Here is a 27,215-nt window from a genome sequence, read left to right on the forward strand (position 1 = left end):
ATAGTATTGACAGGGACTTCAGAGAATGTTATGTGGTGTTGTTCATTGAGTTGATAGCCTCTGGAGGTAAAGAAAGCATTGGGTCACTTGACTGACCCTGTATTAACCCCTTATTTCCATCCCATACAGTACATTAGCAGCCCAGAAAAACAGAAAAAAAAACAGAAAAAATCTATTGAGGAGCTCATGGGATACTGGGTCTCTCTCTCTGTGTGTTCTGTCTGAGTAGAGAGGTGGCTAATGTTTGTTTTTGCTGACTGGATCAGAGTGGACCTCATCAGGCTGTGTAATCAATAAGGGGCTGCAGGAGAGGCTGCTCATGTTTTATATACAAGCCTCAAGGGCCCCTCTCTCTCTATCCCAAACTCTATCACATCCTCCTTTACCTCTTTCTCACATTCTCTCCTTCTCTATCTCAACCTATTCCCCTCTCACTCACTCAACCTTTCACTTCTTTCTAGCTCTCTCTTTCTCTCCTTCTCTCTCTCTCAATCTATTCCCCTCTCGCTCACTCAACCTTTCACCTCTCTTTCTCACCCACTCTCTCTCAATCTATTCCCCTCTCGCTCACTCAACCTTTCACCTCTCTTTCTCACCCACTCTCTCTCAATCTATTCCCCTAACTCTCAACCTTTCACTCAACCTTTCAACCTTTCACCTCTTTCTCACCCACTCTCTCAATCTATTCCCCTCTCGCTCTCAACCTTTCACCTCTCTTTCTCACCCACTTTCTCTCAATCTATTCCCCTCTCGCTCACTCAACCTTTCACCTCTCTTTCTCACCCACTCTCTCTCAATCTATTCCCCTCTCGCTCACTCAACCTTTCATCTCTCTTTCTCTCCTTCTCTCTCTCTCAATCTATTCCCCTCTCGCTCACTCAACCTTTCATCTCTCTTTCTCTCCTCCTCTCTCTCTCAATCTATTCCCCTCTCGCTCACTCAACCTTTCATCTCTCTTTCTCACCCACTCTCTCTCACGCTCTTACCACTCTCTTTCCTTCGCTCTCCATTTCTCTATCCCTCTCCCTTCTCTCACTGTGGCAAGGAATGAGCAAGAGTTGCATCAAGAGCTGTAGGCCAAAACAAGCAGCTTCTCTGAGTCGTTTGGTCTGTTTGTCTATTGGTGTGCTGTTTTGGTGCATATGTCTTGGTGTCAGGCGCAAGGTGAAGGCATAGCCTGTCAGCTCATTCTCTGCCCTGTTGATTTCTCTGCTCCACTCACTTTAATGAACAACCAGCCACTGTAGGCTAATCTGTGTTACACACACACACACACACTAAAGTATTTTATTGGTCCTCTGGCTATTATAAAGGCTCCAAACAGTGATGTTTGTGATGGCTAGTCCTGACCTTGACTGTTAGAACAATATACTAGTGGCACGGTAGCAGCAACACATCGCTAGCCTTAGCACCTGACCTCAGCAAGAAATTGACCTGAGAAGGATAAACACAGTGGGTCAAAAATACATCTATTAATCCAAAGCGTACAGTAGCACTGGGAAAGGGACAAGAGGATACCTAGTTTGTGGTACAACTGAATGGATTCAACTGAAATGTGTCTTCTACTTTTAGCCCAACCAGAGGTAGAACGACAGCTGGACAGAAGTGATGACTATGTTCATAGAACATATCAAGGATTTGCTCAGTTCCTGTGCTTTTACTCCTGTTAGATGTTGCGTTCATCTGTCTAGTATTGTTGGCCTAAACGAATAGCCAGCATGATGATTATTGTGAGGATGTCTTTAAGAGACGTGTGCTATGTAGAAGATGGAATCAGGCTACAGGCTAATCATAGCCTGGGTCAAAGCTGGGCGATATGGACAAGGATGCTGTAGCTATCAATTGTCCCATTTAACAATCACCTATATGAGCAAACTTATTTTCATTCAAACTTCACATTTCTCTAGTGAAGGCTACTTATCATAATGAACGATTTCAGAAAAATGCCCACGATAAGTGGTCGGTGTAGTCGGTGTCAATCATTTTCGGTGTATTGTCCCAGCTCTAGCCTAGGTATTCATTTTTATCCTCTGTGTGATGGGTAAACACACACACGCATGGTACACACAATCACGTAGACACACTCTGTCTCTTATACACACACACACGCATGTGCACGTTGCATGTGCGCATACACACACACACACACACAAGATTGTGCTGTCTACAATCTCTACCGTTCGTTCCAATATATCATGATTGTGTTGTATCATAATTCATATCAGCAGTTTAAGTGATGAGCTATTTAGCCTCAGACATAATGAGACAAGATGGAAATTAGCATAAATATAATGCAAATTCAAATCACTTTGATTACACACACACACGCACTCACACACACACAATGTAAGGAAGAACACACACACACACACATACACGCATAGATCCACACACTCCTAGGTGTCAGAGGGCGGGAACAGAACATTCTTAGCGGGTGAGTCGGCACCTTCAAAGACCTCAAGGTTCCTTAACGAGCCACTTATGGGACAACCAGGCGTCATGGCGACCGTTGATATGGAAATGATTAATTATCCTGTGAACAATGATTGGCTGAATTATAGGGGGGCCTGAGAGATCAGTAGGTGGTCTGTTCCTTTCTCTATTCTTCATACCACATCTGAAGTTCTTTCTTTGCCAAGGATCACTTTCCATATGGTAACCATGACAACAGAGACAAGGAGAAAGGTGGTTGAAGTTTGGGTCTAGACATAGTGTCTTTCAGAAGAAACAGGAAAATATATCTTTATGTAGAAGCATTAGTTAAAGTTATGATGATGCCCACACTACCACCATTACTCCAGAATGGTTGTGTATACAGATCATGACTGTTCACTACCACCCTCAACTCCCATCACTACTCTATCCACAATGCACTGTGTGAATGTGCTTCTGCGGTGTGGTTGGTTGACTGTCCTTCCTGGTGCCAGTGGTGTTTTAACCCAGTAGCAGCAGACTCGGCAGAGCACTGTGGTTACGTTCCACTTCCCTGCCTGTTCAATGGAGTTGAGGTCAATGGATTTGGAAGAGAGCGAGGGAGAGAGCTGCATGAACTGCATGGCTCAGTAATTTTGCGTAGAGAGTGTGTGTGTGTGTGTGTGTGTGTGTGTGTGTACTGTGAAGGCTATGAGCCTATATACTGTACAGATTAGAGAAAGAGAAACAAATCTATACGAGAAGGAGAGAAAGGGGTGGATCAGAAGTGTATGTGTTCTTGGCAACGTTTAGTTGCTGCTAGATGCATTTATGTACTCTTGAGGATGGTCAGTGTAAAAAAAGAGTACTGCCCTCCAGTCTAAGGATATCTCAATACCTTATATCTGACAACAGCAGGGCAAAAACATAGATCTAAATGCACACTGTTTGACCGCAACCATACTGCCTTAGGGAATTGCTGCACCTCGTCTGGTTGTGCTTAGACAGCTAAACCAGGTGTCTTGCTTATCGCTGAAATTAGAATAAAAGCTGGTCATTTCAGCTGCACTGCCCTCCCTCTCTTTCAGGAAGATATCCAGGAGATGCTAACTTCTCCTGCACTGCCCTCCCTCTCTTTCAGGAAGATATCCAGGAGATGCTAACTTCTCCTGCACTGCCCTCCCTCTCTTTCAGGAAGATATCCAGGAGATGCTAACTTCTCCTGCACTGCCCTCCCTCTCTTTCAGGAAGATATCCAGGAGATGCTAACTTCTCCTGCACTGCCCTCCCTCTCTTTCAGGAAGATATCCAGGAGATGCTAACTTCTCCTGCACTGCCCTCCCTCTCTTTCAGGAAGATTATCCAGGAGATGCTAACTTCTCCTGCACTGCCCTCCCTCTCTTTCAGGAAGATATCCAGGAGATCCTAACTTCTCCTGTGCTGCCCTCCCTCTCATTCAGGAAGATTTCCAGGGGATGCTAACTTCTCCTGTGCTTTACTATCACCAAGGGGATGCTAACTTCTCCTGTGCTTTACTATCTCCAAGGAGATGCTAACTTCTCCTGTGCTTTACTATCTCCAAGGGGATGCTAACTTCTCCTGTGCTTTACTATCTCCAAGGGGATGCTAACTTCTCCTGTGCTTTACTATCTCCAAGGAGATGCTAACTTCTCCTGTGCTTTACTATCTCCAAGGGGATGCTAACTTCTCCTGTGCTTTACTATCTCCAAGGAGATGCTAACTTCTCCTGTGCTTTACTATCTCCAAGGAGATGCTGACTTCTCCTGTGCTTTACTATCTCCAAGGGGATGCTGACTTCTCCTGTGCTTTACTATCTCCAAGGAGATGCTGACTTCTCCTGTGCTTTACTATCTCCAAGGGGATGCTGACTTCTCCTGTGCTTTACTATCTCCAAGGGGATGCTGACTTCTCCTGTGCTTTACTATCTCCAAGGGGATGCTGACTTCTCCTGTGCTTTACTATCTCCAAGGAGATGCTAACTTCTCCTGTGCTTTACTATCTCCAAGGTGATGCTAACTTCTCCTGTGCTTTACTATCTCCAAGGGGATGCTAACTTCTCCTGTGCTTTACTATCTCCAAGGAGATGCTGACTTCTCCTGTGCTTTACTATCTCCAAGGGGATGCTGACTTCTCCTGTGCTTTACTATCTCCAAGGAGATGCTGACTTCTCCTGTGCTTTACTATCTCCAAGGAGATGCTAACTTCTCCTGTGCTTTACTATCTCCAAGGAGATGCTAACTTCTCCTGTGCTTTACTATCTCCAAGGGGATGCTAACTTCTCCTGTGCTTTACTATCTCCAAGGAGATGCTAACTTCTCCTGTGCTTTACTATCTCCAAGGAGATGTTAACTTCTCCTGTGCTTTACTATCTCCAAGGAGATGTTAACTTCTCCTGTGCTTTACTATCTCCAAGGAGATGCTGACTTCTCCTGTGCTTTACTATCTCCAAGGAGATGTTGACTTCTCTTGTGCTTTACTATCTCCAAGGGGATGTTGACTTCTCTTGTGCTTTACTATCTCCAAGGAGATGCTAACTTCTCCTGTGCTTTACTATTGGCTTTACTATCTCCAAGGGGACTCGGATGACGGCTACTCTTTCATATCGAGTCAAGTCGTTTTCACCAAAATGCGTTGTCCCCCCATAGAGTCAAGAAGCTGTTTTTAAATCGTGACAGTACACCAAAGTGTGGACTGAGGACTGTGTCCTCTCTGAGGACTGTGTGTCCTCTCTGAGGACTGAGGTCTGTCCGAGAATCACAAGTATTGCATGCATCTAAAAATGAACAAAAAATCTCTTAATTCTCCATCATCTAATCCCCCCCCCTTCCTCTCTCTCAGGTGTGGGGGAGCCCTGTGTGACCAACCCATGTCTGCATGGAGGGCAGTGTGTGCCTCAGGGCAAGGGCTACAGCTGCTACTGCCCACAAGGCTTCACGGGGGAGAACTGTGAGATCGGTGAGTTTACAATACACACACACACACACACCCACACATATGGATACATGCATGTGTATGTATTTGTGCGTAACTGAGTATTAAAATATATTAGTGGTAGGTCTAAGGTCAAGTTCTCCATCACCCTTTAGACAGGGGTTTGGGGGTTAGAGGTTAGAGGCTAGGGGTCAGAAGTATTGTTGTGGTTGTCAAGGTCAATCTCCTCTCTGTGCCTGCTGGCTCTCACTTGGATGGCTTTGTTACACACACACAATGAAAGGTTCGATCAGGAACACCAACTAAACCAAATCCTGTTGTTTATCAGTCTGTGTGTGGTGACTTCCGACTTTAGTTTACAGCAACTGTCTGAATACTGTCAGGACATTAACTACTTTAGGTAGTAACGTGTTGGCTATGAATCTCAGTGACTGTCTCCCATAAGGTTGACTAACATCTCTACCTCAGCCCTGACCCAGACTCACAAACCCTGCAGGATCATCTCCCATCTTACAGCAACAGGGCGGCAGGTTGCCTAGTGGTTAGAGCATTGGGCCAGTAACTGAAAGGATGCTGGTTCGAATCCCTGAGCTGACAAGGCTCTGTCGATGTGCCCTTGAGCAAGCCACTTAACCCTAATTGCTCTGGATAAGAGCGTCTGCTAAATGACTAAAATGTCAATGTAAATACCCGTGAGATGAGACAGCGCCAGACATTCATTGTATTTACCTGTCTGCTGTGGTGAGGAGGTACACTACAAAAGTATGTGGACACCTGCTCGTTGAACATCTCATTCCAAAATCATGGGCATTAATACGGAGTTGGGCCCCCCTTTCCAGATTAAACAGCCTCCACTCTTCTGGGAAGGCTTTCCACTAGATGTTGGAACATTGCTGCGGGGACTTGCTTCCATTCAGCCACAAGAGCATTAGTGAGGTTGGGCGGTTAGGCCTGGATCGCAGTCGGTGTTCCAATTTATCTCAACGTTTTTCGATGGGGTTGAGGTCAGGGCTGTGTGCAGGCCAGTCAAGTTCTTCCACACCAATCTCGACAAACCATTTCTGTATAGACCTCGCTTTGTGCACATGGACATTGTCATGCTGAAACAGGAAAGGGCCTTCCCCAAACTGTTGCCACAACGTTGGAAGCACAGAATCGTCTAGAATGTCATTGTATGCTGTAGCATTGTGATTTCCCTTCACTGGTACTAAGTGACCTAGTCTGAACCATGAAAAACAGCCCCAGATTATTATTCCTCCTAAACCAAACTTTACAGTTGGCACTATGCATTTAGGCAGGTGCTCTCGTTTCCACTTCACAATAACAGCACTTACAGGGCAGCTCTAGCAGGGCAGAAATTTGACTGAAATTTGACAACCTGACTTGTTGGAAAGGTGGCATCCTATAACGGTTCAAGTTGAAAGTTACTGAGCTCTTCAGTAAGGCCATTCTACTGCCAATTTTTGTATATGGAGATTGCATCGTTGTGTGCTCAATTTTGCACACTGAAATAGCCTCATCCACTAATTTGAAGATGTATCCACATACTTTTGTATATATAGTATATTTGCCTGACTGGGTACTGCTGGCTTCTAGAGCTGTGAGACAGAGAATGGGCCTAGAGCATGATGCCAAGGCAGGGCTGTGTGTGTGCGTGTCCATCAGTATTTGTGGTATTATCTCTCTCAGGAGCAGTGGTGTAAAGTACTTAACAAAAATACTTTAAATTACTACTTAAGTAGTTTTTATGCTTTGCTTTACTATTTATATTTTTACAACTTTTACTTGTACTTCACTATATTCCTAAAGACAATGATGTACTTTTTTACTCCATACATTTTCCCTCCTTCCCATTTTCCCTGACACCCAAAAGTTACATTTTGAATACTTAGCAGGACAGGAACATGGTCTTCAATTCACACATCCCTGGTCATCCCTTCTGATCTGACAGACTCACTAAACACAAGCTTAGTTTGTAAATTATGTCTATGTGTTGGAACGTGAAATAAATAAGTAAATAAATCAAAATGTAAAAACGATGCGGTCTGGTTTGCTTAATATAAGTAATTTGAAAGAATTTATACTTGTACATTTACTTTTGATACTTAAGTATATTTAAAACCAAATACTTTTAGACTTTTACTCAAGTAGTGTTTTACTGGGTGACTTTCACTTTTACTTGAGTCATTTTCTATTAAGGTATCTTTACTTTTACTCAAGTATGACCAATGGGGCAACTTTTTCCACCAGTGGTCAGGAGCCCTAACTCCTCTGCATTACGCACGACAGGATTAAACATTCATGTATGTTTTGAGACAAGGTGTGTGTATGCATGTGGGTTGATACTGCACAGTATATTGGCAAATGTTGACTTGGAGGTGAGAGAAAGGTTACGGGGTGAAGAGATGACCAAGCTCATGCTGGGGTGAAGAGATGTTTAAGCTCATGCTGGGGTGAAGAGATGTTCAAGCTCATGCTGGGGTGAAGAGATGTTCAAGCTCATGCTGGGGTGAAGAGATGTTCAAGCTCATGCTGGGGTGAAGAGATGTTCAAGCTCATGCTGGGGTGAAGACATGTTTAAGCTCATGCTGGGGTGAATAGATGTTCAAGCTCATGCTGGGGTGAAGAGATGTTTAAGCTCATGCTGGGGTGAATAGATGTTCAAGCTCATGCTGGGGTGAAGACATGTTTAAGCTCATGCTGGGGTGAAGAGATGTTTAAGCTCCTGCTGGGGTGAAGAGATGTTTAAGCTCATGCTGGGGTGAAGAGATGTTCAAGCTCATGCTGGGGTGAAGAGATGTTCAAGCTCATGCTGGGGTGAAGACATGTTTAAGCTCATGCTGGGGTGAATAGATGTTCAAGCTCCTGCTGGGGTATGTTCATGCTAGAGATGTTCAAGCTCATGCTGGGGTGAAGAGATGTTCAAGCTCATGCTGGGGTGAAGACATGTTTAAGCTCATGCTGGGGTGAAGAGATGTTCAAGCTCATGCTGGGGTGAAGAGATGTTCAAGCTCATGCTGGGATGAAGACATGTTTAAGCTCATGCTGGGGTGAATAGATGTTTAAGCTCATGCTGGGGTGAAGTGATCACCAGAGACAAAAGACAGCGACACTGACTCCAAAGATAGGGATGCCTATGGAATTGAAGTTCTGATGAAGGACAAGTGACGAAGAGCAGAACCATTTTAGACTATTGAGATGCACCCCTAGAACAGTCATGGAAGTATGTACTGCAAAACAACCTTCAGTTGATAATATTCTTTTTTCAAAGAGTGTACTATCTAGAACCTAAAAGGGTTCTTCGGCTGTCCCCATAGGAATAACTTTGAATAACCCTTTTTGGCTCTAAGTAGAACCCAATTGGTTCCAAGTAGAACTGTTTTGGGTTGCATGTACAGTAGAACCCTTTCCTCAGATGGTTCTACCTGGAATCAAAAATGATTTTACCTGGAACCAAAAAGGGTTCTCCTATGGGGACAACTGAAGAACCCTTTGGGAACCCTTTTTTTCTAAGAGTGTAGTGACTGAGTTCTTTATGTCGATATGACGCTTCTACTTACCCCAACCTGCCAACTTTAAACGCTGTGTCTCCCGCGTGCTAGCGTAGTAACGACTTCCCTGTTCCATCTATTGCTGTTCACTGGACCCTATGATCACTTGGCTACATAGCTGATGCCTGCTGGACTGTTCATTAATCACGGTACTCCATTTTGTTTATCTGTCGGCCCCAACTCATGCCCTGTGTGTAGTTAACCGACCCTCTCTGCCCATTCATCGCCATTTTACTTTTTGTTGTCTTAGCTGATTGGCAGTTGTTGTCTTACCCATTGTTGTCTTAGCTAGCTCTCACAATCAACACCTGTGATTGCTTTATGCCTCGCTTTATGTCTCTCTCAAAATGTCAATATGCCTTGTACACAGTTGTTTGGAATAGTTATTATTGTCTTAGTTTACTGCAGACCCCCTAGTCCCACTCAACATTTTTTATTTTTTATTTATTTGATTTATATTTCACCTTTATTTAACCAGGTAGGCAAGTTGAGAACAAGTTCTCATTTACAATTGCGACCTGGCCAAGATAAAGCAAAGCAGTTCGACACATACAACAACACAGAGTTACACATGGAGTAAAACAAACATAAAGACAATAATATAGTATAAACAAGTCTATATACGACGTGAGCAAATGAGGTGAGATAAGGGAGGTAAAGGCAAAAAAAGGCCATGGTGGCAAAGTAAATACAATATAGCAAGTAAAACACTGGAATGGTAGATTTGCTGTGGAAGAATGTGCAAAGTAGAAATAATGGGGTGCAAAGGAGCAAAATAAATAAATAAATAAAATAAATACAGTAGGGAAAGAGGTAGTTGTTTGGGCTAAATTATAGATGGGCTATGTACAGGTGCAGTAATCTGTGAGCTGCTCTGACAGTTGGTGCTTAAAGCTAGTGAGGGAGATAAGTGTTTCCAGTTTCAGAGATTTTTGTAGTTCGTTCCAGTCATTGGCAGCAGAGAACTGGAAGGAGAGATGGCCAAAGAAAGAATTGGTTTTGGGGGTAACTAGAGAGATATACCTGCTGGAGCGTGTGCTACAGGTGGGTGATGCAATGGTGACCAGCGAGCTGAGGTAAGGGGGGACTTTACCTAGCAGGGTCTTGTGTATTGGGAAACAGTATTTTCAAATAGTTATTTCAAATACTATTCACCTGGGTTAAATCCATGGGAGTGTATTTGAGTCTGTGTATTTGAGTATTTCAAATACAATTTGGCAGATTATTTGGTTTTTACAAATACAATTCAAATACTCAAATAAAAGTACTTGTTTTGAGCTGTGTATTAAATACCAGCTACTGAAATACACATGTATTTGAACCCAGGTCTGTGAGAGAAAGAATTAAAGAAAGCTTTGAGAATGTACAGACTCAGTGAGCATGGCCTTGCTATTGAGAAAGGCCACGGTAGGCAGACATGACTCTCAAGAGAAAACAAGCTATGTGCTCACTGCCCACAAAATGAGGTGGAAACCTAGCTGCACTTCCTAACCTTCTGCCAAATGTATGACCATATTAGAGACACATATTTCCCTCAGATTACACAACGCATTCCAAAGCAAATCCAATTTTGATAAACGTCCATATCTATTTGGTGAAATACCATAGTATGCCATCACAGCAGCAAGGTTTGTGATCTGTTGCCACAAGAAAAGGGCAACCAGTGAAGAACACTATTGTAAATTTTTTATTTTATTTAACCTTTATTTAACGAGGCAAGTCAGTTAAGAACAAATTCTTTTTTACAATGATGGCCTACCAAAGGGCAAAAGGCCTCCTGCTGGGATGGGGGCTGGGATTAAAAAATAAATACAATATAAATATAGGACAAAACACATCACAACAAGAGAGACACTACACCACATAAAGAGAGACCTAAGACAACATAACAAGGCAGCAACACATGACAACACAGCATGGTAGCAACACAACATGACAACAACATGGTAGCACTACAAAACAAGGTACAAACATTATTGGGCAAAGTCAACAGCACAAAAGTCAATAAGGTAGAGACAACATTACATCGTACAAAGCAGCCACAACTGTCGGGTAAAAGTGTCCATGATTGAGTCTTTGAATGAAGAGATGGAGATTAAACTGTCCAGTTTGAGTGTTTGTTGCAGCTCGTTCCAGTCGCTAGCTGCAGCGAACTGAAAAGAGGAGCGATCCAGGGATGTGTGTGCTCTGGGGACCTTTAACAGAATGTGACTGGCAGAACAGAACGAGTGTTGTATGTGGAGAATGAGGGCTGCAGTAGATATCTCAGAGGGGGAGTGAGGCCTAAGAGGGTTTTATAAATAAGCATCAACCAGTGGGTCTTGAGACGGGTATACAGAGATGACCAGTTTACAGAGGAGTATAGAGTGCAGTGATGTGTCTTATAAGGAGCATTGGTGGCAAATCTGATGGCCGAATGGTAAAGAACATCTAGCCGCTCGAGAGCACCTTTACCTGCCGATCTATAAATGATGTCTCCGTAATCTAGCATGGGTAGTATGGTCATCTGAATCAGGGTTAGTTTGGCTGCTGGGGTGAAAGAAGAGCGATTACGATAGAGGAAACCAAGTCTAGATTTAACTTTAGCCTGCAGCTTTGATATGTGCTGAGAGAAGGACAGTGTACCTTCTAGCCATACTCCCAAGTACTTGTATGAGGTGACTACCTCAAGCTCTAAACCCTCAGAGGTAGTAATCACACCTGTGGGAAGAGGGGCATTCTTCATACAAAATCACATGACTTTTGTTTTGGAGGTGTTCAAGGTTAAGGTTAAGGGTAGAGAAAGCTTGTTGGACACTAAGAAAGCTTTGTTGTAGAGCATTTAACACAAAATAAAGTAACTAAACTTTGGCCTTTCCGAATGAGTGCACTTATTTCTCATTTGCCTGAATGAGAGCCAGTCAGCCTGACTATGCATGTGCCTTGCCTTTCGCCAAATTGAATTCTTGCGGTGGAGTAACTCTGCCAGATCACAGTCGAACCAGGGGCTGAACCTGTTTATAATTCTTATTTTCTTTATGGGGGTGTGTTTGTTAATAATAACATTGAAAATATCCAAAAAGAAGGTTCAAGTGTCTTCGACAGAGGGAATCAAGCTGATTCTATACCAATTTACAGAGGCCAGTTCATGAAGGAAGGCTTGATCATTAAAGTTTTGTAGCAAGCGTCTATGACAAATCAGGACAGGTCATTTCACTACGCAGCCTTTACGAACACAGGTTATAAAACAATGATCACTAAGATCATTACAGAAAACACCAGACTAATAGCTATCAGGATGATTTGTGAGGATAACATTGATGAGAGGAGCATTTTCTGGGTGTTTGGAGTCATACCTCGTGGGATTGGTAATAATCTGAGAAAGATTTAGGGAGTCCCATTACTTTAGAACTTGGTGAGGTGGGTTAAATATGTCCCAGTTTAGGTCACCTAGCAGGACAAATTCAGACTTAGTGTAAGGGGCCAGGAGAGAGCTTAGGACAGGTAGGGTGCAGGCCGGTGCTGATGGAGGACGATAGCTATTTGAATGTTTAATGCTTAAAACCAGCAAATAAAATTGTTTGGGGACAGATTTGGTGGAGACAACCGAGCACTGAAGGTGACCCTTCGTAAAGATTGCCACTCCCCAGCCTTTGGAAGATCTGTCTTGCCGAAAAAGGTTATAACCAGAAAGGTCAACATCAGTATTCAAAACACTCTTCCTTAACCACGTCTCAGTAACGACCAACACAAATGGTTTGAAGCTGTAAACCCACACTTTCCATTGATCCATTTTAAGTAATAAGCTTCTAGTGTTAACGTGCAGAAAACCCAGGCTTTTACGAGAGCAGAAATCAGTGAAGCAGATATCAGAGCACAAGTCAGAATTGGGGCTAGCAACAGTAGATGGGCCAGGGTGTTCATGTACATTTCCAGATATCATCAACAGTAATACAATCAAGGCACGGCAGAGGACAGAGAGAGCTCCGCTGTGTTGACTTATGACATCTGAATGTGCATCAGATGGCAACAAGATCATATTGTACAGCAATTTCATCAGGTAACCTGAACACAAAGCCGACGAGAGGTAAATACAACCCATATTTATGTTTATTTATTTTCCCTTTTGTATATGACGTTTGAAATGTCTCTATTCCTTTGGAACTTTAGTGAGTGTAATGTTTACTGTTCATTTTTGATTATTTCACTTTTGTTTATTATCCATTTAACTTGCTTGGCAATGTAAACATATGCTTCCCATGCCAATAAAGCCCCTTGAATTGATAGAGAGAGAGAGATGGCTCTCGCTACCTTGAGCTTGGCACAGGAATAATGAAATAAGTGAATTGGCTCTGAAGTACTCTCAGGGCGCCCTGATTCATGAAGTAGGAAGGAGAGGGACAAAGAACAGGAAAACAGAAACATCCACAGTAATCTTGAGTTGCCATGGTGAGAATTAAATTATCCTCCTCCCTTACAAAACATTTACCTTTACATTTTAGTAATTTTGTAGAAGCTCTTACCCAGAACCACATACAGTCGGTGCATTCACAGTAACTTTTACTCAATAAAGCAGCTATTGGCAAAGTCAGTTCTAGTAAGAAAAGACACGTATTAGTGCAAGAAATCAAAGGGGGATACGAAGTCAGTTGCACAACTGAATGCATTCACCCAAAATGTACAGTGCCTTGCGAAAGTATTCGGCCCCCTTGAACTTTGCGACCTTTTGCCACATTTCAGGCTTCAAACATAGATATAAAACTGTATTTTTTTGTGAAGAATCAACAACAAGTGGGACACAATCATGAAGTGGAACGACATTTATTGGATATTTCAAACTTTTTTAACAAATCAAAAACTGAAAAATTGGGCGTGCAAAATTATTCAGCCCCCTTAAGTTAATACTTTGTAGCGCCACCTTTTGCTGCGATTACAGCTAGCAGTCGCTTGGGGTGTGTCTCTATCAGTTTTGCACATCGAGAGACTGACATTTTTTCCCATTCCTCCTTGCAAAACAGCTCGAGCTCAGTGAGGTTGGATGGAGAGCATTTGTGAACATCAGTTTTCAGTTCTTTCCACAGATTCTCGATTGGATTCAGGTCTGGACTTTGACTTGGCCATTCTAACACCTGGATATGTTTATTTTTGAACCATTCCATTGTAGATTTTGCTTTATGTTTTGGATCATTGTCTTGTTGGAAGACAAATCTCCGTCCCAGTCTCAGGTCTTTTGCAGACTCCATCAGGTTTTCTTCCAGAATGGTCCTGTATTTGGCTCCATCCATCTTCCCATCAATTTTAACCATCTTCCCTGTCCCTGCTGAAGAAAAGCAGGCCCAAACCATGATGCTGCCACCACCATGTTTGACAGTGGGGATGGTGTGTTCAGGGTGATGAACTGTGTTGCTTTTACGCCAAACATAACATTTTGCATTGTTGCCAAAAAGTTCAATTTTGGTTTCATCTGACCAGAGCACCTTCTTCCACATGTTTGGTGTGTCTCCCAGGTGGCTTGTGGCAAACTTTAAACAACACTTTTTATGGATATCTTTAAGAAATGGCTTTCTTCTTGCCACTCTTCCATAAAGGCCAGATTTGTGCAATATACGACTGATTGTTGTCCTATGGACAGAGTCTCCCACCTCAGCTGTAGATCTCTGCAGTTCATCCAGAGTGATCATGGGCCTCTTGGCTGCATCTCTGATCAGTCTTCTCCTTGTATGAGCTGAAAGGTTAGAGGGACGGCCAGGTCTTGGTAGATTTGCAGTGGTCTGATACTCCTTCCATTTCAATATTATCGCTTGCACAGTGCTCCTTGGGATGTTTAAAGCTTGAGAAATCTTTTTGTATCCAAATCCGGCTTTAAACTTCTTCACAACAGTATATTGGACCTGCCTGGTGTGTTCCTTGTTCTTCATGATGCTCTCTGCGCTTTTAACGGACCTCTGAGACTATCACAGTGCAGGTGCATTTATACGGAGACTTGATTACACACAGGTGGATTGTATTTATCATCATTAGTCATTTAGGTCAACATTGGATCATTCAGAGATCCTCACTGAACTACTGGAGAGAGTTTGCTGCACTGAAAGTAAAGGGGCTGAATAATTTTGCACGCCCAATTTTTCAGTTTTTGATTTGTTAAAAAAGTTTGAAATATCCAATAAATGTCGGTCCACTTCATGATTGTGTCCCACTTGTTGTTGATTCTTCACAAAAAAATACAGTTTTATATCTTTATGTTTGAAGCCTGAAATGTGGCAAAAGGTCGCAAAGTTCAAGGGGGCCGAATACTTTCGCACGGCACTGTATCTTCCATATTTAACCCCTCTGAATCAGAGCGGTGCGGGGGGCTGCCATATCGACATCCACGTCATCGGCACCGGGGGGCAGTTTTTGTTGGGGGTTATCCACCTAGCCATCTCTGGGAATTGAACCAGCGACCTTTCGACTTAGTGGCCCAACGCTCTTAACTGCTCGGCTGAAGACACAGAGAAGTAGCCAAATCTTCCAAAAGCTCTAACGGTTTGTCTAACTTGTTGGGGGTAGTGGTCAAAATGGACATTGTTTGCAAAAATGTGACAGAAAATGTTGTTGAGGGCAAGAGTGGTCTTCAAAATGGTTTGATTTGGATACAATTTCCTGGTGAATTTAGTTAGTGTGGTGAGTGGCACAGTGGTCTAAGACACTGCATCCCAGTGCAAGAGGTGTCACTGCAGTACCTGGTTTGAATCCAGGCTCCATCACATCTGGCCATGATTGGGAGTCCCATAGGACGAGGCACAATTGGCTCAGCGTCGTCCAGGTTTGGCCCGGGGTAGACCATCATTGTAGATAAGAATTTGTTCTTTACCGACTTGCCTAGTTAAATAAATCAAATAAAAGTGTTGTTCCCACAGCAACCACTGCTGCAGTTGATGGACATAGAAAACATCGGAAGAATCTTTCCTTTGTGTTACACCAATGAATCACCTCTGGGAGAATGTCAGAGCTGTGGACATTGTTCTCTTTACTCTATCCCGAATCATTTAGACCAAGCTTAGCTGGAATTTTTCCACAATTCGCCCACTGTCGTCAAATGCTTGGTTTACAGGAAAAGTATTTGTGCAAGGTCTGTGCGCATAGCCAGTGAACTTGAGTGAACGAGTCTAAACCTCTCCCTCAACGTGATCAAGACAAAGGAGATGATTGTGGACTACAGGACAAAGAGGACCGAGCACACCCCCATTCTCATCGACGGGGCTGCAGTGGAGCAGGTTGAGAGCTTCAAGTTCCTTGATGTCCACATCACCAACAAACTAACATGGTCCAAGCACACCAAGACAGTAGTGAAGAGGGCACAACAAACCTATTTCCCCTCAGGAGACTGAAAAGATTTGACATGGGTCCTCAGGGTGGCTGGTGTCAGAGAACTCCAGCCACCCTAGTCATAGACTGTACTCTCTGCTACCGCATGGCAAGCAGTACCGGAGCGCCAATTCTAGGTCCAAGAGGCTTCTAAACAGCTTCTACCCCCAAGCCATAAGACTCCTGAACATCTAGTCAAATGGCCACCCAGTCTATTCACATTGCCCCCCCCCCTCCCCTCTCCTCTCCATACCACTGCCACTCTCTGTTGTCATCTATGCATAGTCCCTTTAATTAATTCTACCTACATGTACATATAACCTCAACTAACCGCCCCACACATTGACTCTGTACCGGTACCCCCTGTATATAGCCTCCACATTGACTCTGTACCAGTACATCCTGTATATAGCCTCCACATTGACTCTGTACCGGTACCCCCTGTATGTAGCCTCCACATTGACTCTGTACCGGTACCCCCTGTATGTAGCCTCCACATTGACTCTGTACTGTAATACCCTGTATATAGCCTCCACATTGACTCTGTACTGGTACACCCTGTATATAGCCTCCACATTGACTCTGTACTGGTACCCCTGTATATAGCCTCCACATTGACTCTGTACTGGTACACCCTGTACATAGACTCCACATTGACTGTACCGTAATAACCTGTATATAGCCTCCACATTGACTCTGTACCGGTACACCCTGTATATAGCCTCCACATTGACTCTGTACCGGTACCCCCTGTATATAGCCTCCACATTGACTCTGTACCGGTACACCCTGTATATAGCCTCCACATTGACTCTGTACCGGTACCCCCTGTATATAGCCTCCACATTGACTCTGTACTGGTTCCCCCTGTATATAGCCTCCACATTGACTCTGTACCGGTACCCCCTGTATATAGCCTCCACATTGACTCTGTACCGGTACACCCTGTATATAGCCTCCACATTGACTCTGTAGTGGTACCCCCTGTATATAGCCTCCACATTGACTCTGTACCGGTACCCCCTGTATATAGCCTCCACATTGACTCTGTACTGGTTCCCCCTGTATATAGCCTCCACATTGACTCTGTACCGGTACCCCCTGTATATAGCCTCCACATTGACTCTGTACCGGTACACCCTGTATATAGCCTCCACATTGACTCTGTACCGGTACACCCTGTATATATTGTTATTTTTTTTACTGCTCGTCTTTAATCTCTTATTCTTATCTGTATTTTTTTAAACTGCATTGTCGGTTAGGGGCTCATAAGTAAGCATTTCACTGTAAGGTCTAACTGTTGTATTTGGCGCATGTGACTAATAAAATTTGATTTAAAGTGGACGGTTACTCAGGACTCTCCAACCGGTGTTGTGTGTGTTTTTTCTAACAGACGTGGATGACTGCCAGTCCAATCCATGTCTAAACGGAGGCACCTGCATCGACAAGATCCACTCGTTTGTCTGCCTCTGTCTGCCCAGCTATGCAGGAGACACGTGTGAGAAGGGTAAGACAGTGAATACACACTGGTCAACACATGGCGCAAGCATGGAAACACACTATAGTCAATACACACAGCCTAAACAGAGAGAGAGACTTTCATCTAACATACACTTCTCCAAATTATACAGGGGCATGTTTTAATGGAGCTTTCAATCAAGTCTCACATTTAACCATTTAACCTTATGGAAAATAATATCTCAATTTCTGATGTTTTGTTTTCGCTACTTCTATATGTGTAGCTCTATAAACGTGTCGACAGTAAATACCTAGATACAGTATCTACAGGGATCAGGATAATGTTGCCTGTCTGCTATCAGCAGTCTACAGCAGCCGGCTGTGATCCAGATCATCTTGATCAGCGTTATGTGCAGTATCGGCTTACAGCTGGATCAGCGGCTAACATCACAGTGCACTATCAATCAATCAATCAATCAATCCAATGTATTTATAAAGCTCTTTTTATATCAGCAGATGTCACAAGGTGTTATACAGAAGCCCAGCCTAAAACCCCAAATAGCAAGCAATGCATATGTAGAAGCACAGTGGCTGGGAAAAACTCCCTAGAAAGGCAGGACCCTAGGAAGAAACCTAGAGAGGAACCAGGCTCTGAGGGGTGGCCAGTCCTCTTCTGGCTGTGCCTGGTGGAGATTATAAGAGTACATGGCCATTTAAGGCCTGATTGTTATTCAAGATGTTCAAACGTTCATAGATGACCAGCAGGGTCAAATAATAATAATCACAGTGATTGTAGAGGGTGCAACAGTTCTGTTAGCTGTTAGCTGAAGTGGTCTATCAGTCAATTTCTTGGGCTACTATACCTATTTTGCTAATTGACCCTTTTACTACAAGGAGCCCTGCTGATCCATCACCACTGATCTGCCGACGTAACCGCATGAGGGGGCTACAACAGACTTCTTCCATCACGACTTCCCTCTATTACCCTTCTGCTAGCTTGCTAGCCCCGGCCCGCTAGCTGTTTGAATCGCCATGTCTCCAGCACATCCAGCTACTCATTGGACCCTTTGATCACTCGGCTACGCATGCCTCTCCCTAATGTCAATATGCCTTTTCCCATTGCTGTTTTGGTTAGTGATTATTGTATTATTTCACTGTAGAGCCTCCAGCCCTGCTCAATATGCCTCCGCTAACCTATGCCTCCGCTAATCTATTCTACCCCACCCAGAAACCTGCTCCTTTTACTCTCTGTTCCAAACGTACTAGACGACCAGTTCTTATAGCCCTTAGCCGTACCCTTATCCTACTCTGCTCCTCTGGTGATGTAGAGGTTAATCCAGGCCCTGCAGTGCCTAGCTCCACTCCCATTCCCCAGGCGCTCTCATTTGTTGACTTCTGTAACCGAAAAAGCTGTGGGTTTCATGCATGTTAACATTAGAAGCCTCCTCCCTAAGTGTGTTTTATTCACTGCTTTAGCACACTCTACCAACCCGGATATCCTAGCCTTGTCTGAATCCTGGATTAGGAAGGCCACCAAAAACCCTGAAATTTCAATCTCTAACTATAACATTTTATAGCCAAGGGGGCAGAGTTGCAATCTACTGCAGAGATAGCCTGCAGAGTTCTGTCTTACTATCCAGGTCTGTGCCCAAACAATTTAAGCTTCTACTTTTAAAAATCCACCTTTCCAGAAACAAGTCTCTCACCGTTTCTGCTTGCTATAGACCACCTTCTGACCCAGCTGTGCCCTGGACACCATATGTGAATTGATATCCCCCCATCTATCTTCAGAGCTCGTGCTGTTAGGTGACATAAACTGGGACATGCTTAACACCACGGCCATCCTACAATCTAAGCTTGATGCCCTCAATCTCACACAAATTATCAATGAACCTACCAGGTACAACCCCAAATCTGTAAACACAGGCACCCTCATAGATATCATCCTAACCAACCTGCCCTCCAAATACACCTCTGCTGTCTTCAACCAGGATGTCAGCGATCGCTGCCTCATTGCTTGCGTCCGTAATGGTTCTGCGGTCAAACGACCACTCTTCATCACTGTCAAACGCTCCCTAAAACACTTCAGCGAGCAGGCCTTTCTAATTGACCTGGCCCGGGTATCCTGGAAGGGAATTGACCTCAATCCATCAGTAGAAGATGCCTGGCTATTCTTTAAAAGTGCTTTCCTCACAATCTTAAATAAGCATGCCCCATTCAAAGAAATTTGAACCAGGAACAGATATAGCCCGTGGTTCACTCCAGAACTGACTGCCCTTGACCAGCACAAAAACATCCCGTGGCATACGGCATTAGCATCAAATAGCCCCCACGATATGCAACTTTTCAGGGAAGTTAGAAACCAATGTACACAGGCAGTTAGGAAAGTAAATGCTAGCCTTTTCAAAAAGAAATTCAAACAGCACAAACACCAAAAAGATCTGGGATACTGTAAACTACATGGAGAATATGAGCACCTCCTCCCAGCTGCCCACTGCACTGAGGCTAGGAAACACTGTCACCACCGATAAATTCACAATAATTGAGAATTTCAAAAAGCATTTTTCTACGTCTGGCCATGCTTTCCACCTGGCCACCCCTACCCAGGTCAACAGCCCTGCAAGCCCCACAGCAACTTGCGGAAGCCTCCCCATTTCTCCTTCACCCAAATGTTCTGAAAGAGCTGCAAAATCTGGACCCCTACAAATCAGCAGAGCTAGACAATCTGGACCCTCTCTTTCTAAAATGATCAGCCGAAATTGTTGCAACCCCTATTACTAGCCTTTTCAACCTTTCTTTCGTATCGTCTGAGATCCACAAAGATTGGAAAGCTACAGCGGTCATCCCCCTCTTCAAAGGGAGAGGCTCTCTAGACCCAAACTTCTACAGACCTATATCTATCCTACCCTGCCTTTCTAAGGTCTTCGAAAGCCACGTTAACAAACAGATCACCAACCATTTCGAATCCCACCGTACCTTCTCCGCTATGCAATCTGGTTTCCGAGCTGGTCATATCATAACCGCCAATGATGAGAGACAATACTGTGCAGCTGTATTCATCCATCTGACCAAGGCTTTCGACTCTGTCAATCACCACATTTTTATCGGCAGACTAAACAACCTTGGTTTCTCAGATGACTGCCCCGCCTGGTTTACCAACTACTTCTCAGACAGAGTTCAGTGTGTCATATCGGAGGGTCTGTTGTCCGGACCTCTGGCAGTCTCTATGGGAGTGCCACAGGGTTCGATTCTCGGGCCGACTCTTTTCTCTGTATACATCAATGATGTTGCTCTTGCTGGTGGTGATTCTCTGATCCACCTCTACGCAGAAGACACCCTTCTGTATACTTCTGGCCCTTCTTTGGACACTGTGCTAACAAACCTCCAGACGAGCTTCAATGCCAAACAACTCTCCTTCCGTGGTCTCCAACTGCTCTTAGTTTTTCTCAATTGCTAAAACACAATTTCTGAAACCTTGCTCCATTTCCTGAAAACATTCAACACAAAACCTCATCTTCAGGCACTATTTACATAACCTCTGACTCCACTCGCAAAAATGAAACATTCGCCTCAAAACAGTTTTACCTGTGTTCAAAATCAAACACTGCTCTCAAATCATAAACAAAGTGATCAAAATTGACCTTTATTTATTTAACCAGGCAAGTCAGTTAAGAACAAATTCTTATTTTCAATGACGGCCTAGGTGGGTTAACAGTGGGTTAACTGCCTATTCAGGGGCAGAACGACAGATTTGTACCTTGTCAGCTCAGGGGTTTGAACTTGCAACCTTCCGGTTACTAGTCCAACGCTCTAACCACTAGGCTACCCTGCCACACTCTCAAGCAGTCAGTAAACAATACACTGAAAAATAGAAAACACATTGTTCAAAACATACAATTCTCAGGGAGAAGAACATAAAAAAATATTCATATTTTTCCATCATTGTCTTTTGATGAACGAAAACATGTTCTATCATAGTAGCTCAAAATTTATCAGAAATTACTACTCTGCTTTGCTCTTTGCAATTTTGTTTTTTGTTCTTCCTCCTCCTTGTACCCCTATTTTTACAGTACTGTACCCTGCATCTCACAAACTTGTCCTTTGTCTCCGTGATACTGTAATTCTTGTTCTTTGTTGATATGAACCTGCAACGAGTCAAAATCTATTGAGCAGTCAGTACTGTTAATAAATGGAAAGCACAATGTTCAGGGCCATACAATTTGTCCATTGTACAGTATACAGCCTACAATGCACTGTACTACAGTATACAATACTAAAAGGGACAAAAGCCAAAGGAGTAAACATGTGATCAATGTGCTTCTTCTTGTCTTTGGGCTGGGTCAGAGCACTTCGTTGACATCACAAGCAATATTGTCTCTCCTGAGGCAACGGGGGAAGAAGCCTCTTGTGTGCCGTATCCAGCCCTGACATGATTCCTCACCTATATCACCACAGGCTAAATCCATGGCTTGCAGCAGATTTACTCTGTTGTAGGGTTGTCTATCATACACTTTCCATCTCCAAGAGGAGAAAAACTCCTCAATCGGATTCAGGAAAGGCGAGTATGGAGGGAGGTACAAGTTCATTAACTGCCCATTGATGTTAAACCATTCCCTTACCTGAGCAGCTCGGTGGAAACTGACATTGTCCCACACTATCACATAGGTGGGAATGGGATTCTCATTTAGCTCTTGACCCTGCTGCTCTTGAACCTGCTGCTCAAATAAAAGATCTCTTAGATTGGAAATACATCTTAGAAGATGCTGGGTGATATATGGCCCGAGTGTAACATGGTGATGTAGAACACCATGGTTGCTGATAGCAGCACAGATTGTAACATTGCCACCTCGTTGACCAGGGACTTCAACAATGGCCCGCTGTCCAATCATGTTTCGGCCTCTCCTTCTCCTCTTTGTTAGATTGAAGCCTGCTTCATCGACAAAGATGAACTCATGGGGTCTGTCCAAGGTTTCCAAGTCAAATATTGTCTGTGTAGAAATACAATATACTGTATGTAGGATTTTGCAAGTTGTACAGAGACAGTGCTATACTGTAGAGTACAATTAGGCTTCTGATTCACATACATTGTATGTACTGAAGAGTAATGTCATTCACATAGTATGTGTTAGTACTGAAGACAATCTGGATTACAGTAAATGTTTCTGAATGTACACTTACTTGTACATACTGAGCTCGCAGTTCTTTCACTCTTGGTGAGTTGTGCCCAAAAGGTACTCTGTATACTTGTTTCATTCGCATCCTGTTACGATGGAGGACACGGTCAATTGTGGAAATGCTCACACTGTCAATTCCCTGGAAGTGTGTGTTGTCTTGTATCACTCGTTCCTGGATTTCTCTGAGTCGTATTGCATTATCTTGAAGGACCATGCCAACTATAACGGCCTCTTGCTCCTGAGTGAATGTAGCTGTCCTTTCACCTGCACGAGTTAGCCTTGCAATTCTACAAAACGTAGTTGTGCAGTTACAAAACATATTCATGCAGTACAATACACACAGTGATTAACTTTACACATGTCTATTGAAACAGCTGCATATAGTGTAGTACAGTACATTTGCAATTACAAAAATACAGCAGTATCCTGTACCTGTTCTCTTCTCTGAATGTCCTTACTGTGGTGGACACAGAAAATCAGCTCAAATTGGGTTGCACTCTAAATCCTGCTTCCCTCATTGTCAGTCCATGGACAAGAACATGGACTGTTGGACTGTTGCTCGAATTTCATCAGATATTTCCACTCTTTGTCTTCCTCCTCCTCTTCGTCTGTCTTGCCCTCCTCCTCCTCTTCGTCGCCCACCTCGCATACGCACTCGTCCTCGTCCTCTCACATTGTTTCTTCTATCCATTCTCAGACTTTCTCCTTCCCACCTTCAACAACCTGTTTGCTCTCTGAACTGGCTTATATTGGTTGTGTCGCATCATTTGAAACAGGATAAATCCATTTTGAGTGGTTGTGTTCAATCAATGACATATGTTCTCTATTTGTATTTGATTGTTGCCACTTGTGTTTACCAGTATGGATGACATGTGCATTAGAGTGCAGAATGTGTTTTGAGAATGAGAATGTGTTTAGAGTTTTGCTGAAAAGACTAAGTGAGATCTGCAAATGGTGTTTTACCATGTGAAATGGTTTAAGATATTGACAACAGACTCCATAATTAGCTAAATGAGTACAGGCAAATGAGAACTTTGTTCAGCCAATGGGTTTTAGTGTTTTAGCAATTGAGAAAAACTGTGAATGCAAGTAAAATTAAATCAACCGATCGCTGCCCATACCTGCCCACCCGTCCAGCATCACTACTCTGGACGGTTCGGACTTAGAATATGTGGACAACTACAAATACCTAGGTTTCTGGTTAGACTGTAAACTCTCCTTCCAGACTCACATTAAGCATCTCCAATCCAAAATTAAATCTAGAATCTGCTTCCTATTTCGCAACAAAGCATCCTTCACTCATGCTGCCAAACATACCCTTGTAAAACTGACTATCCTACCGATCCGATTGACTTCGGCGATGTCATTTACAAAATAGCCTCCAACACGCTACTTAGCAAATTGGATGCAGTCTATCACAGTGCCATCCGTTTTGTTACCAAAGCCTCATATACAACCCACCACTGCGACCTGTATGTTCTCGTTGGCTGGCTCTCGCTTCATATTCGTCGCCAAACCCACTGGCTCCAGATCATCTATAAGTCTTTGCTAGGTAAAGCCCCACCTTATCTCAGCTCACTAGTCACCATAGCAGCACCCACCTGTAGCACGCGCTCCAGCAGGTATATTTCACTGGTCACCCCCAAAGCTAAATCCTCCTTTGGCCGCCTTTCCTTCCAGTTCTCTGCTGCCAATGACTGGATTGAATTGCAAAAATCACTGAAGCTGGAGACTCATATCTCCCTCACTAACTTTAAGCACCAGCTGTCAGAGCAGCTCACAGATCACTGCAATTGTACATAGCCCATCTGTAAATAACCCATCCAACTACCTCATCCCCATTACTGTTATTTATTTGTTTTGCTCCTCTGCACCCCAGTATCTCTACTTGCACATTCATCTCTACTTGCACATTCATCTTCTGCACATCTATCACGCCAGTGTTTAATTGCTAAATTGTAATTATCTCGCCACTGTGGCCTATTTATTGTCTTACCTCCCTTATCTTACCTCATTTGCACACACTGTATATAGACTTTTTTCTATTGTGTTATTGACTGTATGTTTGTTTATTCCATGTGTAACTCTGTGTTGTTGTTTGTGTTCCTCATCTGTCTCTTTTACCTCGCCCCTGAGCTTCCTTCAATGATGCTTTGCTTTATCTTGGCCAGGTCGCAGTTGTAAATGAGAACTTTTTCTCAACTAGCCTACCTGGTTAAATAAAGGTGAAATTATATATATTTTTTAAAGTACCTCAGGAGTAAATGTTAGTTGGCCTTTCATAACTGATCATTAAGAGGTCTAGACAGCAGATGTGGTAGAGAGGAGGAGAAGGTTGAAAACAGCAGGTCAGGGACAAGGTAGCACATCCGTTGAACAGGTCAGGGTTCCCTAGCCGCAGGAAGAACAGTTGAAACTGGAGCAGCAGCACGACCAGGTGGACTGGGGACAGCCAGGAGTCATCAGGCCAGATAGTCCTGAGGCATGGTCCTAGGGCTGGGAGAAAGAGAGAGAGAATTGGAGGGATCATACTTAAATTCACAAATGATACCAGATAAGACAGGAGAATTACACCAGATACAACAGACTGACCCTAGTCCCCCGGTACATAGACTATTGCAGCATAGATACTGGAAACTGGGACAGAGGTGGGTCGGGGGGACACTGTGGCCCCGTCCGACGATACCCACGGACAGGACCAACCAGGCAGGATATAACCCCACCCACTTTGCCAATGCACAGCCCCCACAACACTAGAGAGATATCAACAGACCACCAACGTAGTACCCTGAGACATGGCTGAGTATAGCCCACGAAGATCTCCTCCACCGAACAAGCCCGAGGTGGTACATAACCGGACAGGAAGATCACGTCTCCTAGGGACGGCATGGAAGAGCACTAGTAAGCCAGTGACTCAGTCCCCGTAATAGGGTCAGAGGCAGAGAATCCCAGTGGAGAGAGGGGTGCTGGACAGGCAGAGACAACAAGGGCAGTTCGTCGCTCCAGTGCCTTGCCATTCACCTTGGCACCCCTGGAGTATCACTCACCCGCTATCAGGCATTATATCTGTACCTGTCACTGTGCTGCAGAGAGCTGCCTGATATATGTACACCGAAACACACGCACGCACACACTGAAACGAGCGCAGACACGCACACACCTCGCTGGCTTCAGAGTCAGACAGCCGCCCACAACTCCTCATTTGTCCTCCCCCGTGTGTGCAGAAACACTAATAGCAATGAGGATGAATGAATACATAACCCTTAGTTATTAATGAGTCCTCGTAATGCACAATAATGAGTCCTGCCTATGCAGAAAAAGGAACACCGTGTGCTGAGAATGGAAATGCAGGATCCATGATTGTAGGTTTAGTGTTTCATTCACTCTCACAGGATCTTAACACCATTAATATGTGTCCTTGCAGGTCCTGAGAGGTACAATACTGGATGGAAGGTTGAAAGGGTATATAGAATAATCTTCTCTCCTTTTGATCCACCTCTCGCTATTCTTTTCTCTGTCATTGTCCCTCTTTTCATCTCTCTTTCCCTCCCCTATCTCTTTCTCTCTTCCTTGCCTCCTTTATCTGTCTCCCATCTTCCACACACTTACCTCTCTCGCCTATCCCTCTCTCCTCCCTCCACCTCTCTCCTTTCTCCCTCTACTCTTAGACGTTGAGAGCTGTGAACATGGATGGAGGAAGTTCCATGGCCACTGCTACAGGTGCGTGTGAACATAATAACGTTCTACAAACTTTGCATCTAAACATTCATCGCAAATCAAACAGTGTCATATACAGTGCCTTCGGAAAGTGTAGAGACCCCTTGACTTTTTCCACATTTTGTTATGTTACAGCCTTATTCTAAAATTGATTAAATATTATTTTTTCCTCAGCAATCTACACACAACACACCATAATGACAAAGAAAAAACTGATTTTTAGAAATGTTTGTCAATTTTATTTTAAAAACATACCTTATTTACATAAGTATTCAGACCTTATGCTATGAGACTCTAAATTGAGCTCAAGTGCATCCTGTTTCCATTGATCATCCTTGAGATGTTTCTACAACTTGATTGGAGTCCACCTGTGGTAAATTCACTTGATTGGACATGATTTGATGCACCAGTCTATATTAGGTCCCACAGTTGACAGTGCATATCAGAGCAAAAACCAAGCCGTGAGGTTGAAGAAATTGTCAGTAGAGCTCATCCCAAACCATCTCAATTTGGTTGAGGTTGGGTGATTGTGGAGGCCAGGTCATCTGATGCAGCACTCCATTACCCTCCTTCTTGGTCAAATAGCCCTTACACAGCCTGGAGGTGTGTTGGGTCATTGTCCTGT

The 27,215-nt window shown here is 43.7% G+C and overlaps 1 protein-coding gene across 1 annotated transcript in view; it reads left to right on the forward strand.

The window, feature by feature from the left end:
- Positions 1–27,215, forward strand: part of LOC112237730 (neurocan core protein-like) — a 71,802-nt gene that overhangs the window by 37,765 nt on the left and 6,822 nt on the right. The window contains exons 13-15 of the mRNA XM_042308215.1: positions 5,272–5,388; positions 17,635–17,748; positions 26,542–26,593. Coding sequence (XP_042164149.1) covers positions 5,272–5,388; positions 17,635–17,748; positions 26,542–26,593 — 283 coding nt within the window. The remainder of the gene's footprint in view (positions 1–5,271; positions 5,389–17,634; positions 17,749–26,541; positions 26,594–27,215) is intronic.

The sequence above is a fragment of the Oncorhynchus tshawytscha genome, linkage group LG28 (assembly GCF_018296145.1).
Source record: "Oncorhynchus tshawytscha isolate Ot180627B linkage group LG28, Otsh_v2.0, whole genome shotgun sequence".
Taxonomy (NCBI): domain Eukaryota; kingdom Metazoa; phylum Chordata; class Actinopteri; order Salmoniformes; family Salmonidae; genus Oncorhynchus; species Oncorhynchus tshawytscha.